This window comes from Erinaceus europaeus, chromosome 7 (assembly GCF_950295315.1).
Source record: "Erinaceus europaeus chromosome 7, mEriEur2.1, whole genome shotgun sequence".
Lineage (NCBI taxonomy): Eukaryota > Metazoa > Chordata > Mammalia > Eulipotyphla > Erinaceidae > Erinaceus > Erinaceus europaeus.
In genome coordinates this window covers 107,308,274-107,331,081 of record NC_080168.1, presented here as the reverse complement: position 1 = coordinate 107,331,081, position 22,808 = coordinate 107,308,274, and the positions used below count along the sequence as shown (strand labels likewise).

Below are 22,808 nucleotides of genomic sequence, written 5' to 3'. Positions count from 1 at the left end.
ATTTTTCTTCTTCTTGCTTATGGTGGTGGTGTGGGGGATTGAATCTGGGATTTGGGAGCCTCAGGGATGAGTTTCTTTTTATTTATAAAAAGGAAACACTGACAAAAACCATGGGATCCATACAATTCCCACCACCAGAACTCCCATCCCCGCCCCTGATAGCTTTCCTGTTCTTTATCCCTCTGGGAGTATGGACGCAGGGTCATTATGGGATGCAGAAGGTGGAAGGTCTGGCTTCTGTAATTGCTTCCCCGCTGAACATGGGCTTTAACAGGTGATCCATACTCCCAGCCTCTCTCTCTCTTTCCCTAGTGGGGCGGGGCTCTGGGGAAGCGGGGCTCCAGGACATACAGGGAAATCCGGTTGGCATCATGTTATAATCTGGAACGTGGTGGCTGAAAAAAGAGTTAACATATAAAGCCAAACAAATTATTGACTAATCGAGAACTTAAAGGCTGGAAAAGTTCATATGAAGAATGGGAGGAGGGTCTCCGTTTTATGGATAGTAGTACTATTTTAGTTGTATTCCAAAGGCCTGTGGCTATACTAGTTTTTTTTTTTTCCTGAGCCTGATATCTGATATGCAGGTGGATCTAAGTTATTGTCTGGAAAGATGATCTCATGGCTGGAAAAAGGACCAGAAAGCTGGATCAGGGAAGAGAATAACTCCCAAAAGAAAAGATGAGTTTCTTTGCTCTCTATCCTCCCCTCATTTTTTTTTTTTTTACCAGAACACTGCTCATTTCTGGCTTGTGGTGGTGGTGGTGGTGGGGAATCTGGGACTTTAGAGCCTCAGGCATGAGAGTCTCTTTGCATAACATTATGCTATCTCCCCCCTCCTTTATTCTTTTCTTTCGCCTCCAGGGTGATTGCTGGGGCTTGGTGCCTGCACTAGGAAGCCACTGCTCCTGGAGGCTATCTTTTTTTCTTTTGTTGCCCTTGTTATGGTGGTTATTATTATTGTTGTTATTGATGTCATTGTTGGACTGGACAGAGAAATCAAGAGAGGAGGGGAAGACAGAGAGGGGGAGAGAAAGATTGACACCTGCAGACCTGCCTCACCACCTGTGAAGCATCTCCTGTGCAGGTGGGGAGCCAGGGGCTCGAACCAGGATCCTTATAACTGTCCTTTCACCTCCCAATAATATCTTATTTCTAACAGAATGATTTGCAAGTAAGGGGTTAAATGTTGCACAATGAAATTTCAAGAGGTGGTCATTTTGCTCCACAGCTTAATCCTTGGAACTTTCCTCATTTTCTGGCCTGGAACATTAAGATCTCTTGTCTGTTTCTGGTCTTATGGTTTCTCCAATGCTTGGTTTCCAAAGGAAACTAACTGGACTGTTGGAAGGAACTAACAGTGTTGTCTGTATTGCCAAGATCCTCTTGGACTGGAGCAAGACAGATTCTGAAGGCCGTTTTTTTTTTTTTTAATTTTTTTTTATTAAGTGCTCCCTGATGATGAGCAGGGGCTCTCTCATTGTATCTTTTTTCTTAAACGTATTTTATCTTAATGAGAGTGAATGAGAGTTACATGGAGATGTGAGCACTGCTCAGCTCTGTCTTATGATGGTGTGGGAACTGATGGGAACTGAACCTGGAACTTTGGACCCTCAGACATGAAAACTGTTTTGTATAACCGTTATGCTACCTCTCCCCACCCCCTCATTTTATCTGTTCTCAATAGCATCCCTTCTATTGTGTTACGCAGTACTTGAGACTGTTTTCCAATTGTGGGAGTATCAACAAAGGTGCTTCTCCCATCCCTTTTTCAACCTTTTTTTTTCTTTTCTTCTAACACCAGAGCACTGCCCAGTTCTGGCTTATGGTGGTGCAGGGGAATTGAACCTGGGATTTCGGAGCCTCAGGCATGAGCCTCTTTGCATAACCATTTTGCTATCTAGCCCTGCTCTGTTTTGTTTGTTTTTATCAATATTGTTCCTCACTCAGGTTTTTTTTATTGTCCTCCAGGGATTTTGCTGGGGCTTCGTGCCTGCACCACTGCTCCTGGAGGCTATTTCTTTTTCCCTTTTGTTGCCCTTGTTGTTTAACGTTGTTGTGATTATTATTATTGTTTTCGATGATGTTGTTGGTAGGACAGGGAGAAATGGAGAGAAGGGAAGAGAGAGGGGGAGAGAAAGAGACACTAGCAGACCTGCTTCACCCTGCAGGTGGGGAACGGGGGCTTGAACGGGATCCTTCCATAGGTCCTTGCGCTTCATGCCATGTGTGTTCAATTGGCTGTGCTACCGCCCAGGTTTTTTTTTTTAAATTTATTATTTATTTATTTATTTATTTATTCCCTTTTGTTGCCCTTGTTGTTTTATTGTTGTAGTTATTATTGTTGTTGGATAGGACAGAGAGAAATGGAGAGAGGAGGGGGAAGACAGAGAGAGGGAGAGAAAGATAGACACCTGCAGACCTGCTTCACCGCCTGTGAAGCGACTCCCCTGCAGGTGGGGAGCCGGGGCTTGAACCGGGATCCTTACTCCGGTCCTTGTGCTTTGTGCCACCTGTGCTTAACCTGCTGCGCTACAGCCCGACTCCCCCAGTTTTTTTTTTAAGAGGTAAAGACATTTAATTTGTCCCCCAACTGTGGGGGTGGGGGAAGTTTCACTACTAGTGAAGCAGGTCTGCAGGTGTCTCACTTTCTCCCTCTATTTCCCCCTTTCATCTCAATCCAATAAATAAATAATAGAACACTGAAGCTAAGGAAGTCCTAGGTCAGTTACCTGTCTCTGCCTCCTGCTGAGTGTGGCAGTCAGTAGTGGCACAGAGTTTTCAGAGCAGTGTCTTTGCTTTGAAGTCAGTGATAGCATAATAAGCTTTCTTTAAAAAAAAAAAAGTTTGGGGGTGGTGGTACACCAGGTCAAGCGCACATAGTACGAAGCACAAAGACCAATGCAAGGGTCGCAATGTCTCTATCTCTTCCCCTCCCTTCTCAAATGTTCTCTTCTCTCCAATAAAATGGAAAAATGGCTGCTAGGAGCAGTAGATTCCTAGTGTTGGTACTGAGCCCTAGCAATAACCATGGAGGCAAATAACTAAATTTCGCTTATTTATTTTAATGAGATACTGAAAGGGAGAGATAGATCTTAGAACACTGCTCAGTTCTGGCTTCTAGTGGTGCTAGTGATTGAACCTGGACCTCAGAGCCTTAGGTATGAAAGTCTTTTATATAACGATGATGATAATATCAATTCAGCCATTGTCATATGTAGTATGACAGGCCAGCAAAATAGTTCAGTTGGATATTGCACCGCTTTGTCATGTGCTTAACCCAGGTTTGAGCCCAATCCCCAACCACACTGACAAGAGCTTTGGTGCTGTCTTTTTCACTCTTTCTACTTCTGAAAGGTTAAAACAAACAAACAAACAAAAAAACCTGATCTCACCTTACGGCTATGTTTGTAGGTGAAGGTTTTGTTCTTCCGTCTTATGTACTTGAGTTATATCTGGGATGTGCATTAACATCAAGTCTTAGAATTAACTTTGTATAATATTAAATTTTATGGATTTATGTGCAATCCAGTTATTCCTTTAAATTTTAAATGTCATCTTTATTTAATTTATATATGTATGTATACTTTATTTATTATTGGATAGAAACAGAGAGAGACTGAGAATGGAGGGGGAGACAGACAGGGAGAGAGGCAGCACTGCTTCACCACTCATGATTTTTTCCCCCTGCAGGTGGGGACCAAGGGCTTGAATTTGAATTTTAGTGCACTTAACCAGATGCACCACTACCTGGCCATCTCATTTATTCCTCCAATTAGTGTTCATCTTTTAGTTATCTCAGGAATATTTTCACAACATAATAATTTTTAAGGAAAAGGAAATTTTGCTTTGAGTATTAAATATATGTATTAAACAGCTCTTGAAGTATTTGATTGTTGGTTGAAGGTAGAGGATATCCATGTTGGTTTGTCACTATCTTCAGAAGTCTTTTTGTAAATCTAAAATAGAACAGATTAAAAAAAGGATATATTTATTTATTTATCGAGAGACAACAGAGTACCACTCTAGCACACGTGGTGCTGGGGATGAAATCCAGAGCTCTGTGCTTACAAGTCTTTATGCTTTACCTACGGAGCCACCTATTTCTTTCCTCCTCCATCTTTTGGGATTAACCGTAGGTTATAAGATTGTAAGACTACTGTATAGAGTTCCTTATTATACCCATCACCAAAGTTCTACATCCTTACCCTCTCACCTCCCACAGATAAGCACTATAGTTCTCACAAGTTTTAGAAACTTGCTTCTAGGGAGTTGGAGGGTAGCGCAGCGGGTTAAGTGCAGGTGACACAAAGCGCAAGGACCAGCGGAAGGATCCCGGTTTGAGCCCCCAGATCCCCACCTGCAGGGGAGTCCCTTCACAGGCAGTAAAGCAAGTCTATAGGTGTCTATCTTTCTTCCCCCCTCTGTCTTCCTCTCCTCTCTCCATTTCTCTCTGTTTTATCTAACAACAATGACATCAATAACAACAACAATAAAAAATAAGGGCAACAAAAGGGAAAGTAAGTAAAAAAAAATATTTAGTGGATAGAGACAGCCCAAAATTGAGAGGGAAGGGGGTGATAGGGAGAGAGAGACAGAGACACCTGTAACACTGCTTCACCACTCACAAAGCTTCCCCCTGCAGGTGGGGGCCAGGGGCTTGAACCTGGGTCCTTGAGCATTGTAATATATGCTCAGCCAGGTGTGCCACCACCTGTGTGTATCTTTTTCTTTAGATTCCACATATGAGAGAAACCATCCAGTTACTATCTTTCATCTGTTTACTTACCTTTAAAAAATTTTTTTTTTGCCTCCAGGGTTATTGCTGTGGCTAGGTGCCTGCAATCCACTGCTCCTGGATGCCCTTCCCCCCACTTTTGTTGCCCTTGTTGTTTTATTATTATTGTTATTAATGTCGTTGTCGTTGGATAGGACAGAGAGAAATGGAGAGAGGAGGGAAAGACAGAGAGGACAGAAAGACACTTGCAGACCCGCTTCACTACTTGTGCAGTGACCCCCAGTTCAGGTGGGGAGCTGGGGGCTCAAACAGGGATCCTTATGCTGGTCCTTGTGCTTCGAGCTGCATGTTCTTAACCCGCTGCACAACTGCCTGACCCCCTCTTTACTTACTTTTATAAGCATAATCATCTACAGCTCCATGCACTCTGACCCAAAGGACACAATATCATTATTTTTGAAAGAATAGTATTCCATGGAATATATATCCCATAACTTTTTTTTTTTTTTTTTTTTTATAACCAAAGCACTGTTCAGCTCTGCCTTATGGAGGTTTGGGGGATTGAACCTGGGACTCTGGAGCCTCAGGCATGAGAGTCTCTTCGTATAACCATTATGCTACCTACCCTCTGCCCCATAACTTTTTTAAAAAAGATTTTATTTATTAATAAGAAAGATAGGCAGAGAGAGAGAGAGAGAGAGAGAACCGGATATCACTCTGGTACATGTGCTGCTAGGGACTGAACTCTGGACCTCATGCTTCAGAGTCCAATGTTATATTTACACCATATCCTGGCCCACTACCCCATAACTTTTTAAAAATTATTTAATTATTGAATAGAGACAGTCAGAAAGTGAGAGGGAAGGGGGAGAGAGAGAGGAAGAGAGACTGAGAGACACCTGTAGCACTGCTTTACCACTTACAAAGCTTGCAGGTGGAGACTGGGGGCTCAAACCTGGGTCTTTCTGCATTGGAACATGTGTGCTCAACCAAGTGTGCCACCACCTGGCCACTATCCTCTAACTTTTTTTTAATATTTTTAATTTTTTATATTTATTTATTTATTTCCCTTTTGTTGTCCTTGTTGTCTTTTTATTGTTGTAGTTATTATTGTTGTTATTGATATCGACATTGTTGGATAGGACAGTGAGAAATGGAGAGAGGAGGGGAAGACAGAGGGGGGAGAGAAAGACAGACACCTGCAGACCTGCTTCACCGCCTGTGAAGCGACTCCCCTGCAGGTAGGGAGCTGGGGGCTCGAACCGGGATCCTTACACCAGTCCTTGCACTTTGCTCCACTTGCGCTTAACCCGCTGTGCCCGACTCCCTCTATCCCCTAACTTCTTTAGCCAGTCATCTGTTGATGGGGTTTTATCTGTTTTCAATCTTTGGCTATTGTGAATAATGCAGCTATGAATACAGGGGTGTATATGCCCCTCTGAATTAGTATTTGAGTGTCCTTTGGGTAAATGTCTACGAGTGATATTGCTGGATCATAAGATCTGAACTACTTCCAAGGGCTCAGTATTTGCATGGCCTCACCATTCCTGGTGAGTCTCCCTATTTCTCTCTTACCAGAGCACTGCTCAACTTTGGCTTAAGGTAGTGTGCAGGATTGAACCTGGGAATTTGGAGCCTCAGGCATGAAAGTCTCTTTGCATAACCATTATGCTACCTGCCTGCATTCCTTCCTTCTTTTCAATTTATTGACTTACTTATTCGTTCATTCAGTTATTGGATAGAGACAGAGAAAAACTGAGATGGAAAGGGGAGATAGAGAGAGAAGGGAAGAGAGAGACACCTGTAGCACTGCTTCACCACTTGTGAAGCTTCCCCCCTACAGGTGGGGGCTGGAACAATGTAACATATGTACTCAACCAAGTACACCATCACTTGGCTCCTTTTTTTTTCTTTTAAATCTATTTATTTACTGGATAGAGACAGCCAGAAATCAAGAGGGAAGGGGGTGATAGAGAGGGAGAGACAGAGAGAGACCTGCAGTCCTGCTTTACCACTTGTGAAGCATTCCCCCTGCAGGTGGGGCCAGAGGCTCGAACCTGGGTCCTTGTGCACTGTAACATGTGCACTCAACCAGGTGTGCCACCACCTGACCCTTCCCCCCCCTTCCTTCTTTTCTTTTTTTTCTTGTTGTAGTTATTATTTTTGTCGTCGTTGTTGCAGGACAGAGAGAAATGGAGAGAGGAGGGGAAGACAGAGAGGGGGAGAGAAAGACACCTGCAGACCTGCTTCACCGCCTGTGAAGAGACTCCCCTGCAGGTGGGGAACCGGGGGCTCGAACCAGGATCCCTACGCCAGTCCTTGCGCTTTGTGCCACCTGCCTCCCTCCTTCTTTTCTTTTTTATAGAGGGTGAGAGACAGAGAGGGAGAGAGATACAGAGAGGAGACACTTGCAGTAATGATCTACCACTTCTGAAGCTCCTGCAGGTGGAGCCCGGGGGTTTGGTCCTGAGTCCTGACATATGGTGACATGTGCAATCTATGGGGTGAGTCACCATCCGGACCTGCTAGAGCAGATTTTTATCCAAGGATAGTAAAGGGAAATAAAACAAAGCCTATTTATTTTCACATTCTGATTTTCTTAATGCTTCCATTAAAGTCACATCATGCATAAAGATCTACTTTCACATTTGCTGAAACCCATATTATAGGCTGATTCAGTACAGACCAGGAATACAAAGGACTCAATAAAACCAGTTGGAACGGTGGTTCCTATGAAGTGTTCCAAGTTCAGAGTCATCACTGTTCATTCAATAAGCACATATTTGAGTATCTACCATGAGCATTATTTTAGACACTATCCTTTCATGCCACACATTTTATTAAAAAAAATGAAGTAGAAAGCTTTTATTTATGTGGCTGGCAGTCCTTTAGGGTATCTGTCAGTTTATTGAATATTATTCTCTTCTTTTATATTTATTTTTCCTTGTTGCCCTTCTTATTTTTTTACCTGTTTTTTAAATTTTTATTTATTTCCTTTTGTTGCCCTTGTTGCTTTATTGTTGTAGTTATTATTATTATTGTTGTTGTTGGATAGGACAGAGAGAAATGGAGAGAGGAGGGGAAGACAGAGGTGGGGGAGTGAAAGAGAGACACCTGCAGACCTGCTTCACGGCCTGTGAGACAACTCCCCTGCAGGTGGGGAGCTGGGGGCTCGAACTGGCCGCCTTACGCTGGTCCTTGCACTTTGCGCCACGTGCGCTTAACCCACCCACTGCGCTACCACCGGACTCCCTGCCCTTCTTTTTATTGTTGTATTTATTATTATTATTTGATGTCATCATTGTTAGATAGGATTGAGAGAAATTGAGAGAGGTGGGGAAGACAGAGGGGGGAGCGAAAGACAGACACCTGCAGACCTGCTTCACCGCCTGTGAAGCGACTCCCCTGAAGGTGGGGAGCTGGGAGCTTGAACCGGGATCCGCCAAGTGCGCTAAACCTGCTGCGCTACCGCCCAACTCCCAATACTATTATTTTCTATTTAAAAAAAAAATATTTTTATTGCCACTAGGGTTATTAGCTGGGGCTCGGTGCCTGCATTATGAATTCACTAGTCCCGGTGGCCATTTTTTCTTTCTAATTTTTATTAGATAAGGGAGAAAAATTGAGAGGATGGGGGGATAGAGAGGGAGAGGAATCGACACCTGCAGACCTGCCTCACTGCTAGTTAAGTGGATCTCCTGCAGGTAGGGAGTGGGGGGGGGGTTTGAACCCGGGTGCTTGCACTTGGTAATATGTGTGCTTCAGTGGATCTACTACCTCCTGGCCCACCGATACAAATTAAAAAAAAAAAAAAATTATGAGGGAGAGGGGAAAACAGAGAGGTTACCTGAGCGTCACTCTGGCACATACAACGCTAGGGATCAAACTTGGAACCTCAAGCCTGAGAGCCCAGTGCCTGCATCACCAACTAGGTCACAGAAATCTTTTGATTCTGCTTTTCTTTTGGTAACTTCTTGCTCATAGTAAGTAGAATTTTGTCAGTCTCCTACTGCATCTGACACTGGAGAATCTCTTTGAAACTTCCATTTCCTTTGGATTCTGTGATAATTTCCTTCCTCTTTTTTCTTCTGTATATTTATTACTTATTTATTTATTGCAGAGAGATAGGAATTCTGAGGGGGGCGGGGGTAGACAGCATAATGGTTAAGTAGAGACTCTCATGCCTGAGGCTCCAAAGTCCCAGGTTCAATCCCCCCACACCATCATAAACCAGAACTGAACAGTGCTCTGGTAAAATCAATCAATCAATCAATAAATAATTGAGAGAGAGAAATTGAGAAGGGAGGGAGATAGGCACCTGCAGCATTGCTTCCCCCTACAAGTGTGGAGAAGGGGGTTGTACCCAGGTCTCTGCACATTGTAATATGTGTGCTTAACTGTGTGTGCCGCCACCCAGCCTCCTTTTCCTTCCATCTTTCTGTTTTTTTCAAACCACTATTTTTTTTTAAAAAGATTTTATTTATTTATTAAAGAGAAAGATAGGAGGAGCGAGAAAGAACTAGTTATGACTCCTGTACATGTGCTGCTAGGGACTGAACTCAGGACCCCCTGCTTGATAGTCCAGTGCTTTACCCACTATGCCATCCCCCAGGCCACTTAAAAAAATACATATTTAAAAAAAAATTTATTTATTTCCTTTTGTTGCTCTTGTTATTTTATTGTTGTGGTTGTTGTTATTGATGTCGTCGTTGTTGGATTGGATGGAGAGAAATGGAGACAGGAGGGGAAGACAGAGAGGGGGAGAGAAAGATAGATACCTGCAGACCTGCTTCATTACCTGTGAAGTGACTTCCCTGCAGGTGGGGAACCGAGGGCTCTAACCAGGATCCTTATGCCGGTCCTTGCGCATTGTGCCACTGCCCCACTCCCAAAATATACATATTTAAATTTGTTGGATAGAGACAGCCAGAAATCGCGAGAGACAGACCCCTAAGGCCCTACGCTTCACTATTTGTGAAGCTCCCCCTGCAGGTGGGCTCAACTGGGTCCTGCACACGGCGGCCGGTGCCTCTACCCGGTGCGCTACCAGTTCCCCACCCCACGGGCTTTCCCGGGTGACGAAGCGGGGCGCCAGCTGCCCAAACCACTATTTTTTTTGTCTCCAGGGTTATCCCTGGGGTTCAATGCCTGCAGAATCCACTGCTCCTGGAGGCCATTTTCTCCCCCTTTTGTTGCCCTTGTTGTTAATCATTGCTGTTTTTATTGCTGTCCTTGTTGTTGGATAGGACAGAGAGAAATCAAGAGAGGAGGGAAGACAGACACCTGCAGGTGGGGAGCTGGGGGCTCGAACCGGGATCCTTATGCCGGCCCTTGAGCTTTGTGCCACGCGCTTAACCGGCTGCACTATGCCCGACTCCCCCTTTACTAGTGTTTTTAATATTGATTTACTAAACTATAAGATAAGGACTGGGGTACTACCCTTTGCCCCTTCACTTTCTTTCTAAGTCACTTCTAAGCCTATTACTATTTCTTTTTTTAAAAGATCAATTTATTTATTATTGTATATATACAGAGAAATTAAGAGGAGGGGGAGATAGTGATGGAGAGACAGAGAGACACCTGCAGCCCTGCTTCACCACTTATGAAGCTTTCCCCCTGCTGGTGGAGACCAGGGGTTTGAACCTGGGTCCTTGTGCACTGTAGCATGAGAGCTTAACCAGGGGTGCTACCACCTGGACCCCTATTACTATTTCTGAGTGTCCTTCCTTTTTCCTCTTCTCTCCCACATAAGTGAAACAGTACCTGACTCCCTCTGGTATTTTCCCATTACATCTTTTTCAAAATGAGCTATACAATTTCTTAAAAAAATTTTTTTTAACTATCTTAAAAAAATTTTTTTTATATTTATTTTTTCTTTTGTTGCCCTTGTTGTTTTTCATTGTTGTAGTTGTTGTTCTTAGATAGGACAGAGAGAAATGGAGAGAGGAGGGGAAGACAGAGAGGGGTTGAGAGAGATAGACACCTGCAGACCTGCTTCACCGCCTGTGAAGCTACTCCCCTGCAGGTGAGGAGCCTGGGGTTGGAACTGGGATTCTTACACCGGTCCTTGCACTTTGCGCCACGTGAGCTTAACCGCTGCGCTACCTCCGGACTCCCTTTAATTATCTTTATTGGATAGAGACAGCAGAAATTGAGAGGGTAGGGGAGACAGAGAGGGAGAAAGAGAGGCACCTGCAGACCTGCTTCACCACTTGCAAAGCTTTCCCCCTGCAGGTGGGAACCTGGGGCCTGAACCTGGGTCCCTGTGCACTGTAACATGTGCGCTCAACCAGGTGCGCCACCACTCGGCCCCTGCAATTTCATGGCCTCTACAGTGACCTGATGCTTTCCTGTTTCTATATATATATATTTTCTTCTGTTATTACTTCAAGAATGAATAACCTATTTCCTTTTCCCACTCCTGTGCCCTTAGCACTGTTTCTTCTTCTTTTTTTAATATTAATTTATTCCCTTTTGTTATCCTTGTGCTTGTATTGTAGTTATTATTGATATCATTGTTGTTGGATAGGACAGAAAGAAATGGAGACAGGAGGGGAAGACAGAGATGGGGAGAGAAAGACAGACACCTGCAGACCTGCTTCACCGCCTGTGAAGCGACTCCACCTGCGCTTAACCTGCTGCACTACCGCCCGGTTCCCCTTCTTTTTTCCCTTTTAACAAAGGTACCACTCAGCTCTGGCTTATGGTGGAACTGGGGACTAACCCTGGGACTTTGGAGTGTCCAGCAGTTAGCCCTTCTTAAGAGTAGGGGGGCATGGTGTAGAATTTGATTTCATATAATGTACCATGTATTTACTCATAGTCTCTCACACATCACTATGATAGTATGACAAATCAGTAATTTTTTCCCTCATAAAGTAAAAAACTAGACCTGTAAAATATTCACTTATTCATTCTAAGATCTAAGGAAAAGCACAGAATCTTACCACTCTTTTTGAGAAGTTCTCCTTTTCGTGATTTATCCAGGTTTTCAAGAAACTGTTCAAACACTTTTACATAAGGAGCTAGACTGGTCTTCTTATAATCTAAATTGTGAAAACCACACATTAAAATTAGCATTTGGCAATAAGAATAACATGAAAGTATAACCTGAAATTTCTTATAAAAATTCTCTAGAATAGTAATATCTAACAGAAATATGAATAACATGTAATTTAAAACACTAGCAATCACATTAAAAAGGTGAAATTAATTATAATAATATATCTTAACATACTGTATCTAAATTTTTTCAGCATGTAATAAACATTAGAAAGGGAGAGAGACAGAGGACCTAGTTGGGGTTGTATTCTTATGTGGAAAAATGGGGAATATTATGCATGTACAAACTACTGTATTTACTGTTGACAGTAAAACATTAATCCCCCAATAAAGAAATTTAAAAAGAAAAAAAAAGGGAGAGAAAAAGAGATTTAGCTAAAGCGCTGCTAGACTGCTTGTGAAGCATTTCCACCGCAGGTAGGGGCTGGTGGTTTGAACCTACGTCCTTGTGTATGAGAGTTTAATCCTACCCACTGTGCCACCTCCCAGGCTGCTCAATTTATTTATTATTTTACCAGAGCTCAGCTCTGGTTTATGATAAGTGCAAGGGGTTGAACTTGGGACTTTGGAGCCTCAGACATGTGAATCTTTTTGCATAACCACTATGTTATCCTTCCCCTTTCAGAATAAACACTGATCCATTGTGGCCTGAATTTTTTTTTTTTTTTTTTGCCTCCAGGATTATCGTTGGGGCTCATGCCTGCACTATGAATTGACTGCTTCTGGAGGCCATCTTTTTTCCATTGTTGTTGTTGGATAGGACAGAGAGAAATTGAGAGAGGAGGGAGGAGACAGAGGGGGGAAGAGAAAGATAGATACCTGTAGACCTGCTTCACTATTTGTGAAGCAACCCTCCTGCAGGCACGGAGCTGTGGGCTTGAACCAGGATCCTTGTACCGGTCCTTAGGCTTCACTTGTTGTGCCACCACCCAGCCCTAGTGGCCTGAATTTAAGGAGAATTAACTCCAGGAGTGACAGGATATTCATTTAAAAAGCTCATGTTGTGGCTGGGAGGTGGTTCAGTGGACAGAAAACTTGTCCTCAATATTTTGAGAGCTGGGTTCAAACCCCAGCATTATATGAAAACACAAAAGAGAGATAGGTGAAACTTCATGGATGATACTGGGGTGTTTTGTGTGTCAGTCTCCTAAAAATAAACAATAGCGGGCCAGAAGGTGACACAATGAATTATACATCGGATCCGAAGTACGAGGTACCACCTAGATCTCTTGATATTGCATTGTGCCAGAGTGAGACTGTTTTTCCTCTCTCTCATAAATAATCTTTAAAAATAAACAAGGGCTAGCAAAATAGCTCACCTGGATAGTGTGTTGCTTTGTCATTCATGTGACCCACATTTGACTGTGGCCCCTATCATACTGAAAGAAGCTTTGGTGCTGTGGTCTCTTTTTGCCTGTCTGTCATTATCTAAACAAAAAGCAAGCAGCTAAATAAAGAATACCAGAAAAATTGGACTGGAGCTTCTCAGCTATAGAGTATGTAGGTAAAGTCCTAATTTGTTAAGCAACATGTCTAAAGTAAAACCTTACATTACAGTAACATATATAGACTATATACATCAGTCTACCTCTAGTTCTATGTTTGACATCAGATTCAGCTTCATTTTTCTCTTTTTCATCTTCATTAGGAGAAATGGTATCTAATTCATGGCAGATGTAGCTACAAATAAAATAAGACAATGAAAAAATATTTTATTTACTTATTTTCAATGAGAGAGATACAGTGAAAAACCAAAGCACTATTCAGCTCTGACTTCTGGTGTTGTTGGGGACTGAACCTAGGGCCTCAGAGTCTAAGGTGTGAAAGTTTTGTTGTTGTTGTTGTTGTTTTTCTTTACATAATCATTATGCTGTCTCCCTAGCCCTAGAATAAAACAATTTTTAAGTTGTATTATGGTCAGCAGTATCCATTTATGTGACAGCATATGAATCCCATAAGATTGTCTGTGGAAAAAAAATCATATGACCAACTAAATGTGGTGTAGTATACTTTCTTTTCTTCCTTTTTGCCTCTAGGGTTATCTCTGGGCTCAGTGCCAACACTATGAATCCACCTTTCTTGTGGGCCATTTTTTCCATTTTATTGGATAGGAGTGAGAGAAATTGAGAGATAAGAGGAAGATAAGAGAGGGCGGAAAGAAAGACAGACACCTGCAGACCTGCTTCACTGCTTATGAAGTGAACCCCCCCTGCAGGTGGGAACCGGGATCCTTATGTGGGTCCTTGAGCTTCACATTATGTGCATTAGCCCAGTGCACTTAGCCCAGCCCCTTCCTCTTCTTCCTTTTCTTTTTTAAACTGCCACCAGGGTTATCACTGGGGCTCATGCCTGCACAACAGATATACCACTATTCCTTGTAGCTGGCCATAAGTCCCCCACCCCCTTTTTTTGTTTGATAGGAGAGAAACTGAGAGGGAAAAAGGGGGGATAGAAAGAGAGGCACCAGGGCCAGGTGGTGGCACACCTGGTTGAGCGCACATGCTACAGTGCACAAAGACCCGGGTTCAAGCCCCTGGTCCCCACCTGCAGAGGGAAAGCTTTGTGAGTGGTTAAGCAGGTCTGCAGGTGTCTTTCTGTCTCTCTCCCTCTCTAGTTTCCCTCCTCCTCTCAATTTCTGGCTGCCTCTATCCAATAAATAAATAAATAAACATAGCAAAAAAAAAAAAAAAGACAGAGGTAGATAGCATAATGGTTATGCAAACAGACTCCCATGCCTGAGGCTCTAAACTCAAAGGTTCAATCCCCTGCACCACCATAAACCAGAGCTGAGCAGTGCTCTGGTAAAAAAAAAAAAAAAAAAAAAGTTAAAAAAAAAAAAAGACACCAGGGGCCATGCGGCAGTAGCACAGGGGGTTAAGCACATATAGTGTGAAGCGCAAGGACCAATGTAAGCATCCTGGTTTGAGCCCCTGGCTCCCCATCTTCAGGAAGGTAGCATCAGGCAGCCCTTCTCCGCCTACCAGGCCTCCCCTCAGCCCCACGCTAGCCCTTGCTATTATTATTTATCGCTCCCTGTCTTATTCCAGTTCTTTTAAAAATGCCTGCGTGACATTCAGGTTTCAGCCCAAAAGGTTTCTGTTTACCCCTACACTGCTATTCCCCTGACAGAAATGGAGTCTTTTACAGACATCGACCCATTTAAATATGGCCATTAGATAAAAAGAAAGGGGGAGATGTCAGGAAATTGTGAGGATGTGGTTGAGCTTGGCAGGGCTTGACCCGAGGAGTGTGACTATCCTGTCAGTTTCTCTCTCTACCGAGAGGTTGTGCAAGAAGGAACAAGAGTAACCCCAAAGATGTGCCTCGTCCTATCAGACTCCCTGCCTCACAAAGCACCCTGCATTCCTGATATTATGGCCATTAGATAAAAAGAAAGGGGAGATGTTGGGTAATTGTGAGGAGCCTCACAAAGCACCCTGCATTCCTGATACTATGGCCTACCTACATAATCACTGTTTTGCCTGAGAGATCCCCATCCACTCCATTCCTTTCATCTATCTTCTTTCTACCTTGAGACCCTCCCTGCCTGCAGGGTAACATTAATCCTACCAGTTTAAACCCTCACAACAGTTGCTAAGGAAGTTCCTACCTTTCCAGCTCACTTTTGCCTTTCTCCACCCCCTTCCTAGCCATTTCTGTTTCCGACTTGCCACTTCCAGGTCTACTGTTTAAAAGCGTTGGCTCTCTGATCAATAAAGACATTGCATTTCCACTCCGCCATGAGTTCATGAGTCATCTCTCCCACGTTGCTGAGTGAGTAGCCCAGGAGCCCAGGTTGGCTCCAGTCGAGTTCTCTCCAACCCAGAGAGTACGCGCCCAGGAAGAGGCAAACCCATGCTAGCCTGGCACTGAAGTGTGAGGTCACAAGTTCAATTCCTGGCAGCACTTATACCAGAGTGATGTCTAGTTCTTCCTCTCTCTGCTCCTATCTTTCTCATGAGTAAATAAAGTCTTAAAAAAAAGAGAGAGAGATAGACTCCTGCAGCCATGCTTCACCACTCACAAGTTTCTCCCAGCAGGTGGGGACTAAGGATTTGAACTTAGGTCCTTGTGCATTATAACATGCATGCTCAACCTGGTGTGTCACTGTCTGGCTCCCACCAATCTTTTTTTTTATAGCTGGAAAACTTGTTATGTGGAACTCAAAAGAAAATACCCTACCACCCACCCTACCCTTCCTTCTTTTGAAACCAAAGCACAGCTTAGCTCTGGCTTATTGGGAGAGAACACACTTGACCTTCAGGCAAGAAATTCTATGTGTAAACAACTGTGCTATCTCTGCCACCCTAAAATGTGATGTTAGGACAACATTATACAGCCTCAGAGCAGCTGCCTCTCTGAAAGGAATCTAATTCAATCTATTTCAAATTCAAACAAACAAAAAAGTAATAAGGGCAGGGGTAGATATCATAATGATTGTACAGAGACTCTCATGCCTGAGACTCTTTTTTTTTTTTTCTCTCCTCCAGGGTTATTGCTGGGCTCGGTTCCTGCACTATGAATCCACCGCTCCTGGAGGCCATCTCTTCTCCTCCCCGTTGTTGCCCCCGTTCTTGTAGCCTCGCCGTGGCCATCATTATTGCCATCGTTGATGCTGTTCGATGTTGGACAGGACACAGAGAAATGGAGAGAGGAGGGGAAGACAGAAAGGGGGAGAGAAAGACAGACATCCGCAGACCTGCTTCACCACCCATGAAGCGACTCCCCTGCAGGTGGGAAGCTGGGGGCTTGAACCGGGATCCTCATGCCCGTCCCTGCGCCCTATGCGCTTAACCCCCTGCGCCACGGCCCAACCCCCCTGAGACTCTTTTTTAAATTAATTAATTAATTTTGTATTTATTTACCTTCCCTTTTTTTGTTGCCCTTGTTGTTTTTCATTGTTGTAGTAGTTATTATTGTTGTTCTTATTGATGTTGTTGTTAGGACAGAGAGAAATGGAGAGAGGAGGGAAAGACAGAGGGGGGAGAGAAAGATAGACACCTGCAGACCTGCTTCACCGCTTGTGAAGTGACTCCCCTACAGGTGGGAAGCCAGGGGCTCAAACCGGGCTCCTAAGGCCGGTCCTTGCACTTCACACCACATGAGCTTAACACGCTACGCTACCGCCGGACTCCCATGCCTGAGACTCTAAAGTCCAAGTTCAACCCCCTGTACAATTATAAACCAGAGCTAGCAGTACTCTGGTAAAAAAAAAAAAAAAAAAAAGTAGTAAGAGGGACCAGATGGTGGCACACCTGATTAAGCATACACATAACAGTGTGCAAGGGCCCCAGGTTCAAACCCCAGGTCCCCACCTACAGGGAGAAAGCTTCATGAGTAGTCAAGCGGTGCTGCAGGTGTCTGTCTCTTTTCCTCTATATCTCCCCCTCCTCTCTCAAGTTCTGTCTTTATCCAATAATAAATACAAATATTAAAAAAAAGTAATAAGAGGTGATTAATGATTTGGAACATACCTGATGGTTGGAACAGTAAATGGATTAAATTGATCCACTTTTTGTAAATCAATAGGCACAGAAATTCTACCTGTAAGAATAAAAGTTACAAAATGATAACTGTGGGGTAGAATACAGGTGATTCTACAGGAATAAAGGGATACCCAGTGATGCTTTAGAATTAAACTTAAAATAAAACAACAATAATAAAATATAGTAGAAAATGAATTATTCACAAATCTGAAAATAGGATATGCAAATGTGTGGGCTGGAGGCTCATTATAGGCTTACTACTAAAGGAAAAGCAATTTGGGAGTATTGAAAGTATGGCAGGTATTTCCCTAAATATTTTTCATTTTAGATTTTAATACAACCCATTGAGGTAGGTAGTAGTTATTAAAAAATAAAATACATATATTATTTTAAATATTTTATTTTACTTTTGAGAGCTGCAGAGAGAGCAACACAAAAACACCAGAGCACTGCTCAGCTCTGGCTTATGGTAGAGAGTTTATCTGCATAACCTTTATGCTATCTCCCCCACCCCTGTATTTATTTATTTTAACTGGAGAGAGCAAGATAGGCATAAAAGTCTTTTTGCATAACTATTCTGTCTCCACTACATGTGAAGTAGGTGTTAAGTGGTATCATTTCTATTTTACAGATGAGAAAATCAAGTTTCAGAGAGCAATTTGCCTCACATTCCTCCTCTCTCTCCAGTTCCTGATGGAGTTGGAGTTCAGAGCTGTCTAGTCATCCTTCCCCGGCATTTCTCGCCCACTGGGAGTATGGGCCCACAATTCTTCAGCATCAGTAACTGAGATATCAGATGTATTCTCAGTGATATGTTTGCTAGAATAAAAAGTACACTTCTGGGCAGGGGTAGACAGCACAATGACCATGCAAACAGACTCTCATGCCAGAGGCTCCCAAGTCCCAGGTTCAATCCCCTGCACCACCATAAGCCGGAGTTGAGCAGCGCTCTGGTAGAAAAATAATAATAAACTTAAAAAAAAAGTAAATTACAGGGGGCCAGGTGGTGGCACACATGGCTAGCCACACACATTACAGTGCTCAAGACCCAGGTTCAAGCCGTTGTTCCTCATCTGCAGGGGGAAATATTCATGAGTGTTGAAGCAATGTTGCAAGAGTCTGTCTCTGTTCCTCTCTAACTTTCTCTTCCCTCTCAATTTTTCTGTCTCTATCCAATAATAAATAATGACCAAAAAAAAAGATGTTCTGTTAAAAAAAGTTTCATGGGAGTCCGGCGGTAGCGCAGCGGGTTAAGCGCATGTGGCACAAAGCGGAAGAACCGGCATAAGGATCCCGGGTTCGAGCCCCCGGCTCCCCACCTGCAGGGGAGTCGCTTCACAGGTGGTGAAGCAGGTCTGCAGGTGTCTATCTTTCTCTCCCCCTCTCTGTCTTCCCCTCCTCTCTCCATTTCTTTCTGTTCTATCCAACAATGACGACATCAATAATAACGACAACAACAACAAAAAAACAAGGGCAACAAAAGGGAATAAATAAATATAAAAAAAAAGTTTCCTTTTTCCTTTTTTACAATGGTACCTGTTTTAGGATGAACACTAAAAGGGCTCTTCAGTAAGTGATTGATTCCTTTGCTAACATTGATATCCAGCCGAGGAAAACAGTACTGGAGCATGATCTCCCATTCAAGCCATGGTCCACACTTGTCATTCTTGCTGTTAGGCTGAAAGCAAATGCAAGTCCAGCATAAGAATCAGTAGGAATTTTTGACAATGTATTATTATTACTATTGTTTTTAAACAGAGCACTGCTCAGTTCTGGCTTGTGACATTGCTGGGTATTAAACTTGGGACTTCAGAGCCTCAGGCATGATAGTCTCTTTGTATAACCATTATGCTATCTACTCCTGCCTGATAATTTCTTTAAAGTGTTAAAAAAAATTATCTTCATCTATCTTTCACTTACTAAACAAAACAATCATAATTTAATGAAACACTGCATTATTCTATTTGCAAGATAGGTTCCAGTGGAATATACCTGATATTTGTTGGCCACTTTCTTCAAATACTCCCAACGCTGAAGTGAGTTGTGCTGCTTTTGGAAGCTTTGTTGAAGTTCATCATGAACTGGTAACGAGTTATTAAGGAGCACATTCATTTAAAACATGTCAGTTAACAGCTTCTTTTTCTTTCTTTCTGTTATTTGTTTAAAACTTATCTTTATTGATAGGATAAAAAGAAATTGAGAGGGAGGGCTGGGTGGTGGCACACCTGGTTGAGTGCACATTACAATGCACAAGGACCCAGGTTCAAGCCCCTGTTTCCCACCTGCAAGGGGAAAGCTTCACAAGTGGTGAAGTTTGCTGCAGGTGTCTCTGTCTCTCTCCCTATCGCCGCCCCCTTCCCTCTCAATTTCTGGCTGTGTCTATCTAGTAAGTAAATAAAAATAATTAAAAAAGAGAGAGAGAGAGAGAGAGAGAAATTGAGAGGGGAGGGAGAGAGGGAGATATACATCTGCAGCACTGTTTCACCACTTGTGAAGCTTCCCCCTCTGCAGGTGGGGAACGGGGCTTGAACTTTGGTCATTGTGCATGGTAATGTGTGGGCTCAATCAGATGTGCCATTGCCAGGCCTTTATTTAGAAAAAAAAATTCTCATCACTAAAAGCACTGACAGAGCTGTATAGTACATTAGTCAGGAGAGACACAGATGACAGAGAGACAGAGACCAGAGCATTTCTGGTTAGATGTGTTACTGGAGACTGAGCCTGGGGTCTCATGCATTTAAGGAATTGTGGTGCGCCTGCTAACCCACTTCCCCAGGGCTGAACAACTTATTTTCAGTATTACCACAAGGATATTCAAAGCTTGTATAAAAAGTTATTAGTGTTTACTAAAATGCACTTAATTTTTTATTTTTTATGAGAAAGATAGGAGAAATGAGGGGTAGAGCTAGACCTCACTCTGGTACATGTGCTGTCGGGGATTCAACTCAGAACCTCATGCTTGAGAATCTAATGCTTTATCCACTGCACCACCTCCTGGTCCACTAAAATACAAATATTGAGTTAACCACACATCCTTAAACAATTCCCCTGTAGAAGACAGAAAGAATGCCAAAATAAGTAACTGCTATTTAATTTAAAAATCTTCCCAGGGGTGGGGTGGGGGAGGTGGGTGTCGGGCAGTGGCACCCAGGGTTAAGCACACATAGTACGAAATGCAAGGACCTGTGCAAGGATCCCGGTTCCCAGGTTCCCCACCAGGGGGTTGCTACATAGCAGTGAAGCAGGTCTTCAGGTGTCTATATTTCTCTCCCCTGCTCCTCTCAATTTCTCTCTGTCCTACTCAATAAAATAGGAAAAAAAAAAAAAGGCTGCCAGAAGCAGTGGATTTGTAGTATTAGAACTGAGCCCCAGTGATAACCCTGGGGGCAAAATAAATAAAAAATAAAATAAAGGGAGTTGGGTGGTAGCGCAGTGGGTTAAGCACACATGGTGCGAAGCGCAAGGACAGGTGTAAGGATCCCAGTTCGAGCCCCCAGCTTCCCACCTGCAGGGGAGTCGCTTCACAGGCGGTAAAGCAGGTCTGCAGGTGTCTATCTTTCTCTCCCCCTGTCTTCCCCTCCTCTCTCCATTTCTCTCTGTCCTATCCAACAACGATGACAACAACAACAGCAATAATAACTACCACAATAAAAAATAATGAGGGCAACAAAATGGAAAATAAGTAAATATAAAAAAAATTAAAAAAATAATAAAATAAAGTGAGTCTTCCCTGGGGGGACTGGGTGCTGGCGCACCTGGTTGAGTGCACGTTATAAGCCCACAGTCCCCACCTGCAAGAGGAAAGCTTTGCAAGTGGTGAAGCAGTGCTGCAGGCATTTCTCTCCCTATCACTTCCTTTCTTCTTGATTTCTGGATGTTTCTATCCAATAGATAATCAGCATTCTTTTTTTTTTATTATTATTTTAAGTTTGGGTTTTCCCAGCCCAGGAAGGCTTTTCATACAATTATATACTTGTTGGTTTCTCTCTTTCTTTATTAATAAGAAAGATAGGAGAGAGAAAGAGAAAGAGCCAAACATCACACTGTACACGTGCTGCCAGGAACTGAACTCGGGACCCCATGCTTGAGAATCCAATGCCTTATCCACTGCACCACCTCCTGGGCCACCAGGATTCTTTAAAAAAAAAAAAAAATTAATTACTTTTATTTATTGGATAGAGACAGCCAGAAGTTGAGAGGAGGGGGAGATAGAGAGACAGAGAGATGCCTGTAGCGTTTTGTATTTTTTAAAAAAATATTTATTTTATTTATTTATTCCCTTTTGTTGCCCTTGTTGTTTTATCGCTGTAGTTATTATTGTTGTTGTCGTTGTTGGATAGGACAGAGAGAAATGGAGAGAGGAGGGGAAGACAGACAGGAGGAGAGAAAGATAGACACTTGCAGACCTGCTTCACTGCCTGTGAAGCGACTCCCCTGCAGGTGGGGAGCCGGGGTTCGAACAGGGATCCTTACGCCGGTCCTTGTGCTTTGCGCCACCTGCGCTTAACCCGCTGCGCTACAGCCCGGCTCCCACGTTTTGTATTAGAACTTTATAAGAGTAAGTATATGAAAATCTACAAGCACACTACATTTATAATAGCACAAATAAGTACAACTAGTGAACGTAGAAATTGCCTAGGGAAAGGATATTTTCAGGAACTAGGGCTAAAATCTTATCCCAGCTTTCTTTATTTTCAAGAATATCTTGTCCAACCAAGGCATATTCTTCAAAATATTTTTTAATTATGTCTATAGATTTCCTGTAGGATTAACAAAGTTACAAACATATGATACATAGTGTTTGTTGACATTCAGAAGTCTACTGCTTATTTTCACTGACTTTCTAAACTTAACTGGGTGAAACAGGAACAATATTAAGAGATAAACGAAGATATGCGAAGGGGAAAGAACCTAGCACAGGTTAAGCATTCGTGAAATACTTACTACATAAACGGCATAACGTAGGTTCATAGCAGCATAAATGGGACAATGTATATAGTAACAGGCCCAGGAAAATATAATACAGCACTAGTACAATGGAGGACACCATCTACACGGTCTACCCTCAATCGTACGAACAGACAGCTCACCAGCTACAGTTTTTAGCTATCTGCAAATACATTTCACATGTGAACTCACTTTTATCCTCTCACAACTTTGTGAGCTGGGTAGAACAGATGTTCCAGAAGCTCAACATAGAGATATGGTAAAAGAATCCAATATTTTATCAAGGTTACAGTAAGTGAGAGAACAAGGATATTTACTCCTAATTCTATGCTCTTAACCCCTATCCTGGAGAAGCAGTCAAAGCAGTGGAAAGAGTGTGGGCTTTCACGCCAGGTAGACCTGGATGTAAACACTGAACAAACATTTTTTTTCCTGCCACCAGGGTTATCGCTGGGACTTGGAGCCAGCAGTACGAATCCAAGTACTTGTATGATGCCTTGCAAATTAGAACATTTCTCCAAAGCTCACTTTCCTCATATGTAAGGGAATATACCATCATATCTACACTCCTCAGG

The 22,808-nt window shown here is 42.9% G+C and overlaps 1 protein-coding gene across 1 annotated transcript in view; it reads right to left on the bottom strand.

Moving 5' to 3' along the window:
- Window positions 1-3,862: 3,862 nt before the first annotated feature.
- Window positions 3,863-22,808, bottom strand: part of PRIM1 (DNA primase subunit 1) — a 45,508-nt gene continuing 26,562 nt past the window's right edge. Inside the window, exons 8-14 of the mRNA XM_060195139.1 lie at window positions 21,937-22,046; window positions 19,279-19,370; window positions 18,823-18,964; window positions 17,275-17,344; window positions 13,389-13,480; window positions 11,686-11,784; window positions 3,863-3,959 (exon numbers count right to left, since the gene is read on the bottom strand). Of these exons, the coding sequence (XP_060051122.1) occupies window positions 3,940-3,959; window positions 11,686-11,784; window positions 13,389-13,480; window positions 17,275-17,344; window positions 18,823-18,964; window positions 19,279-19,370; window positions 21,937-22,046 (625 nt within the window). The 3' untranslated portion in view covers window positions 3,863-3,939. The remainder of the gene's footprint in view (window positions 3,960-11,685; window positions 11,785-13,388; window positions 13,481-17,274; window positions 17,345-18,822; window positions 18,965-19,278; window positions 19,371-21,936; window positions 22,047-22,808) is intronic.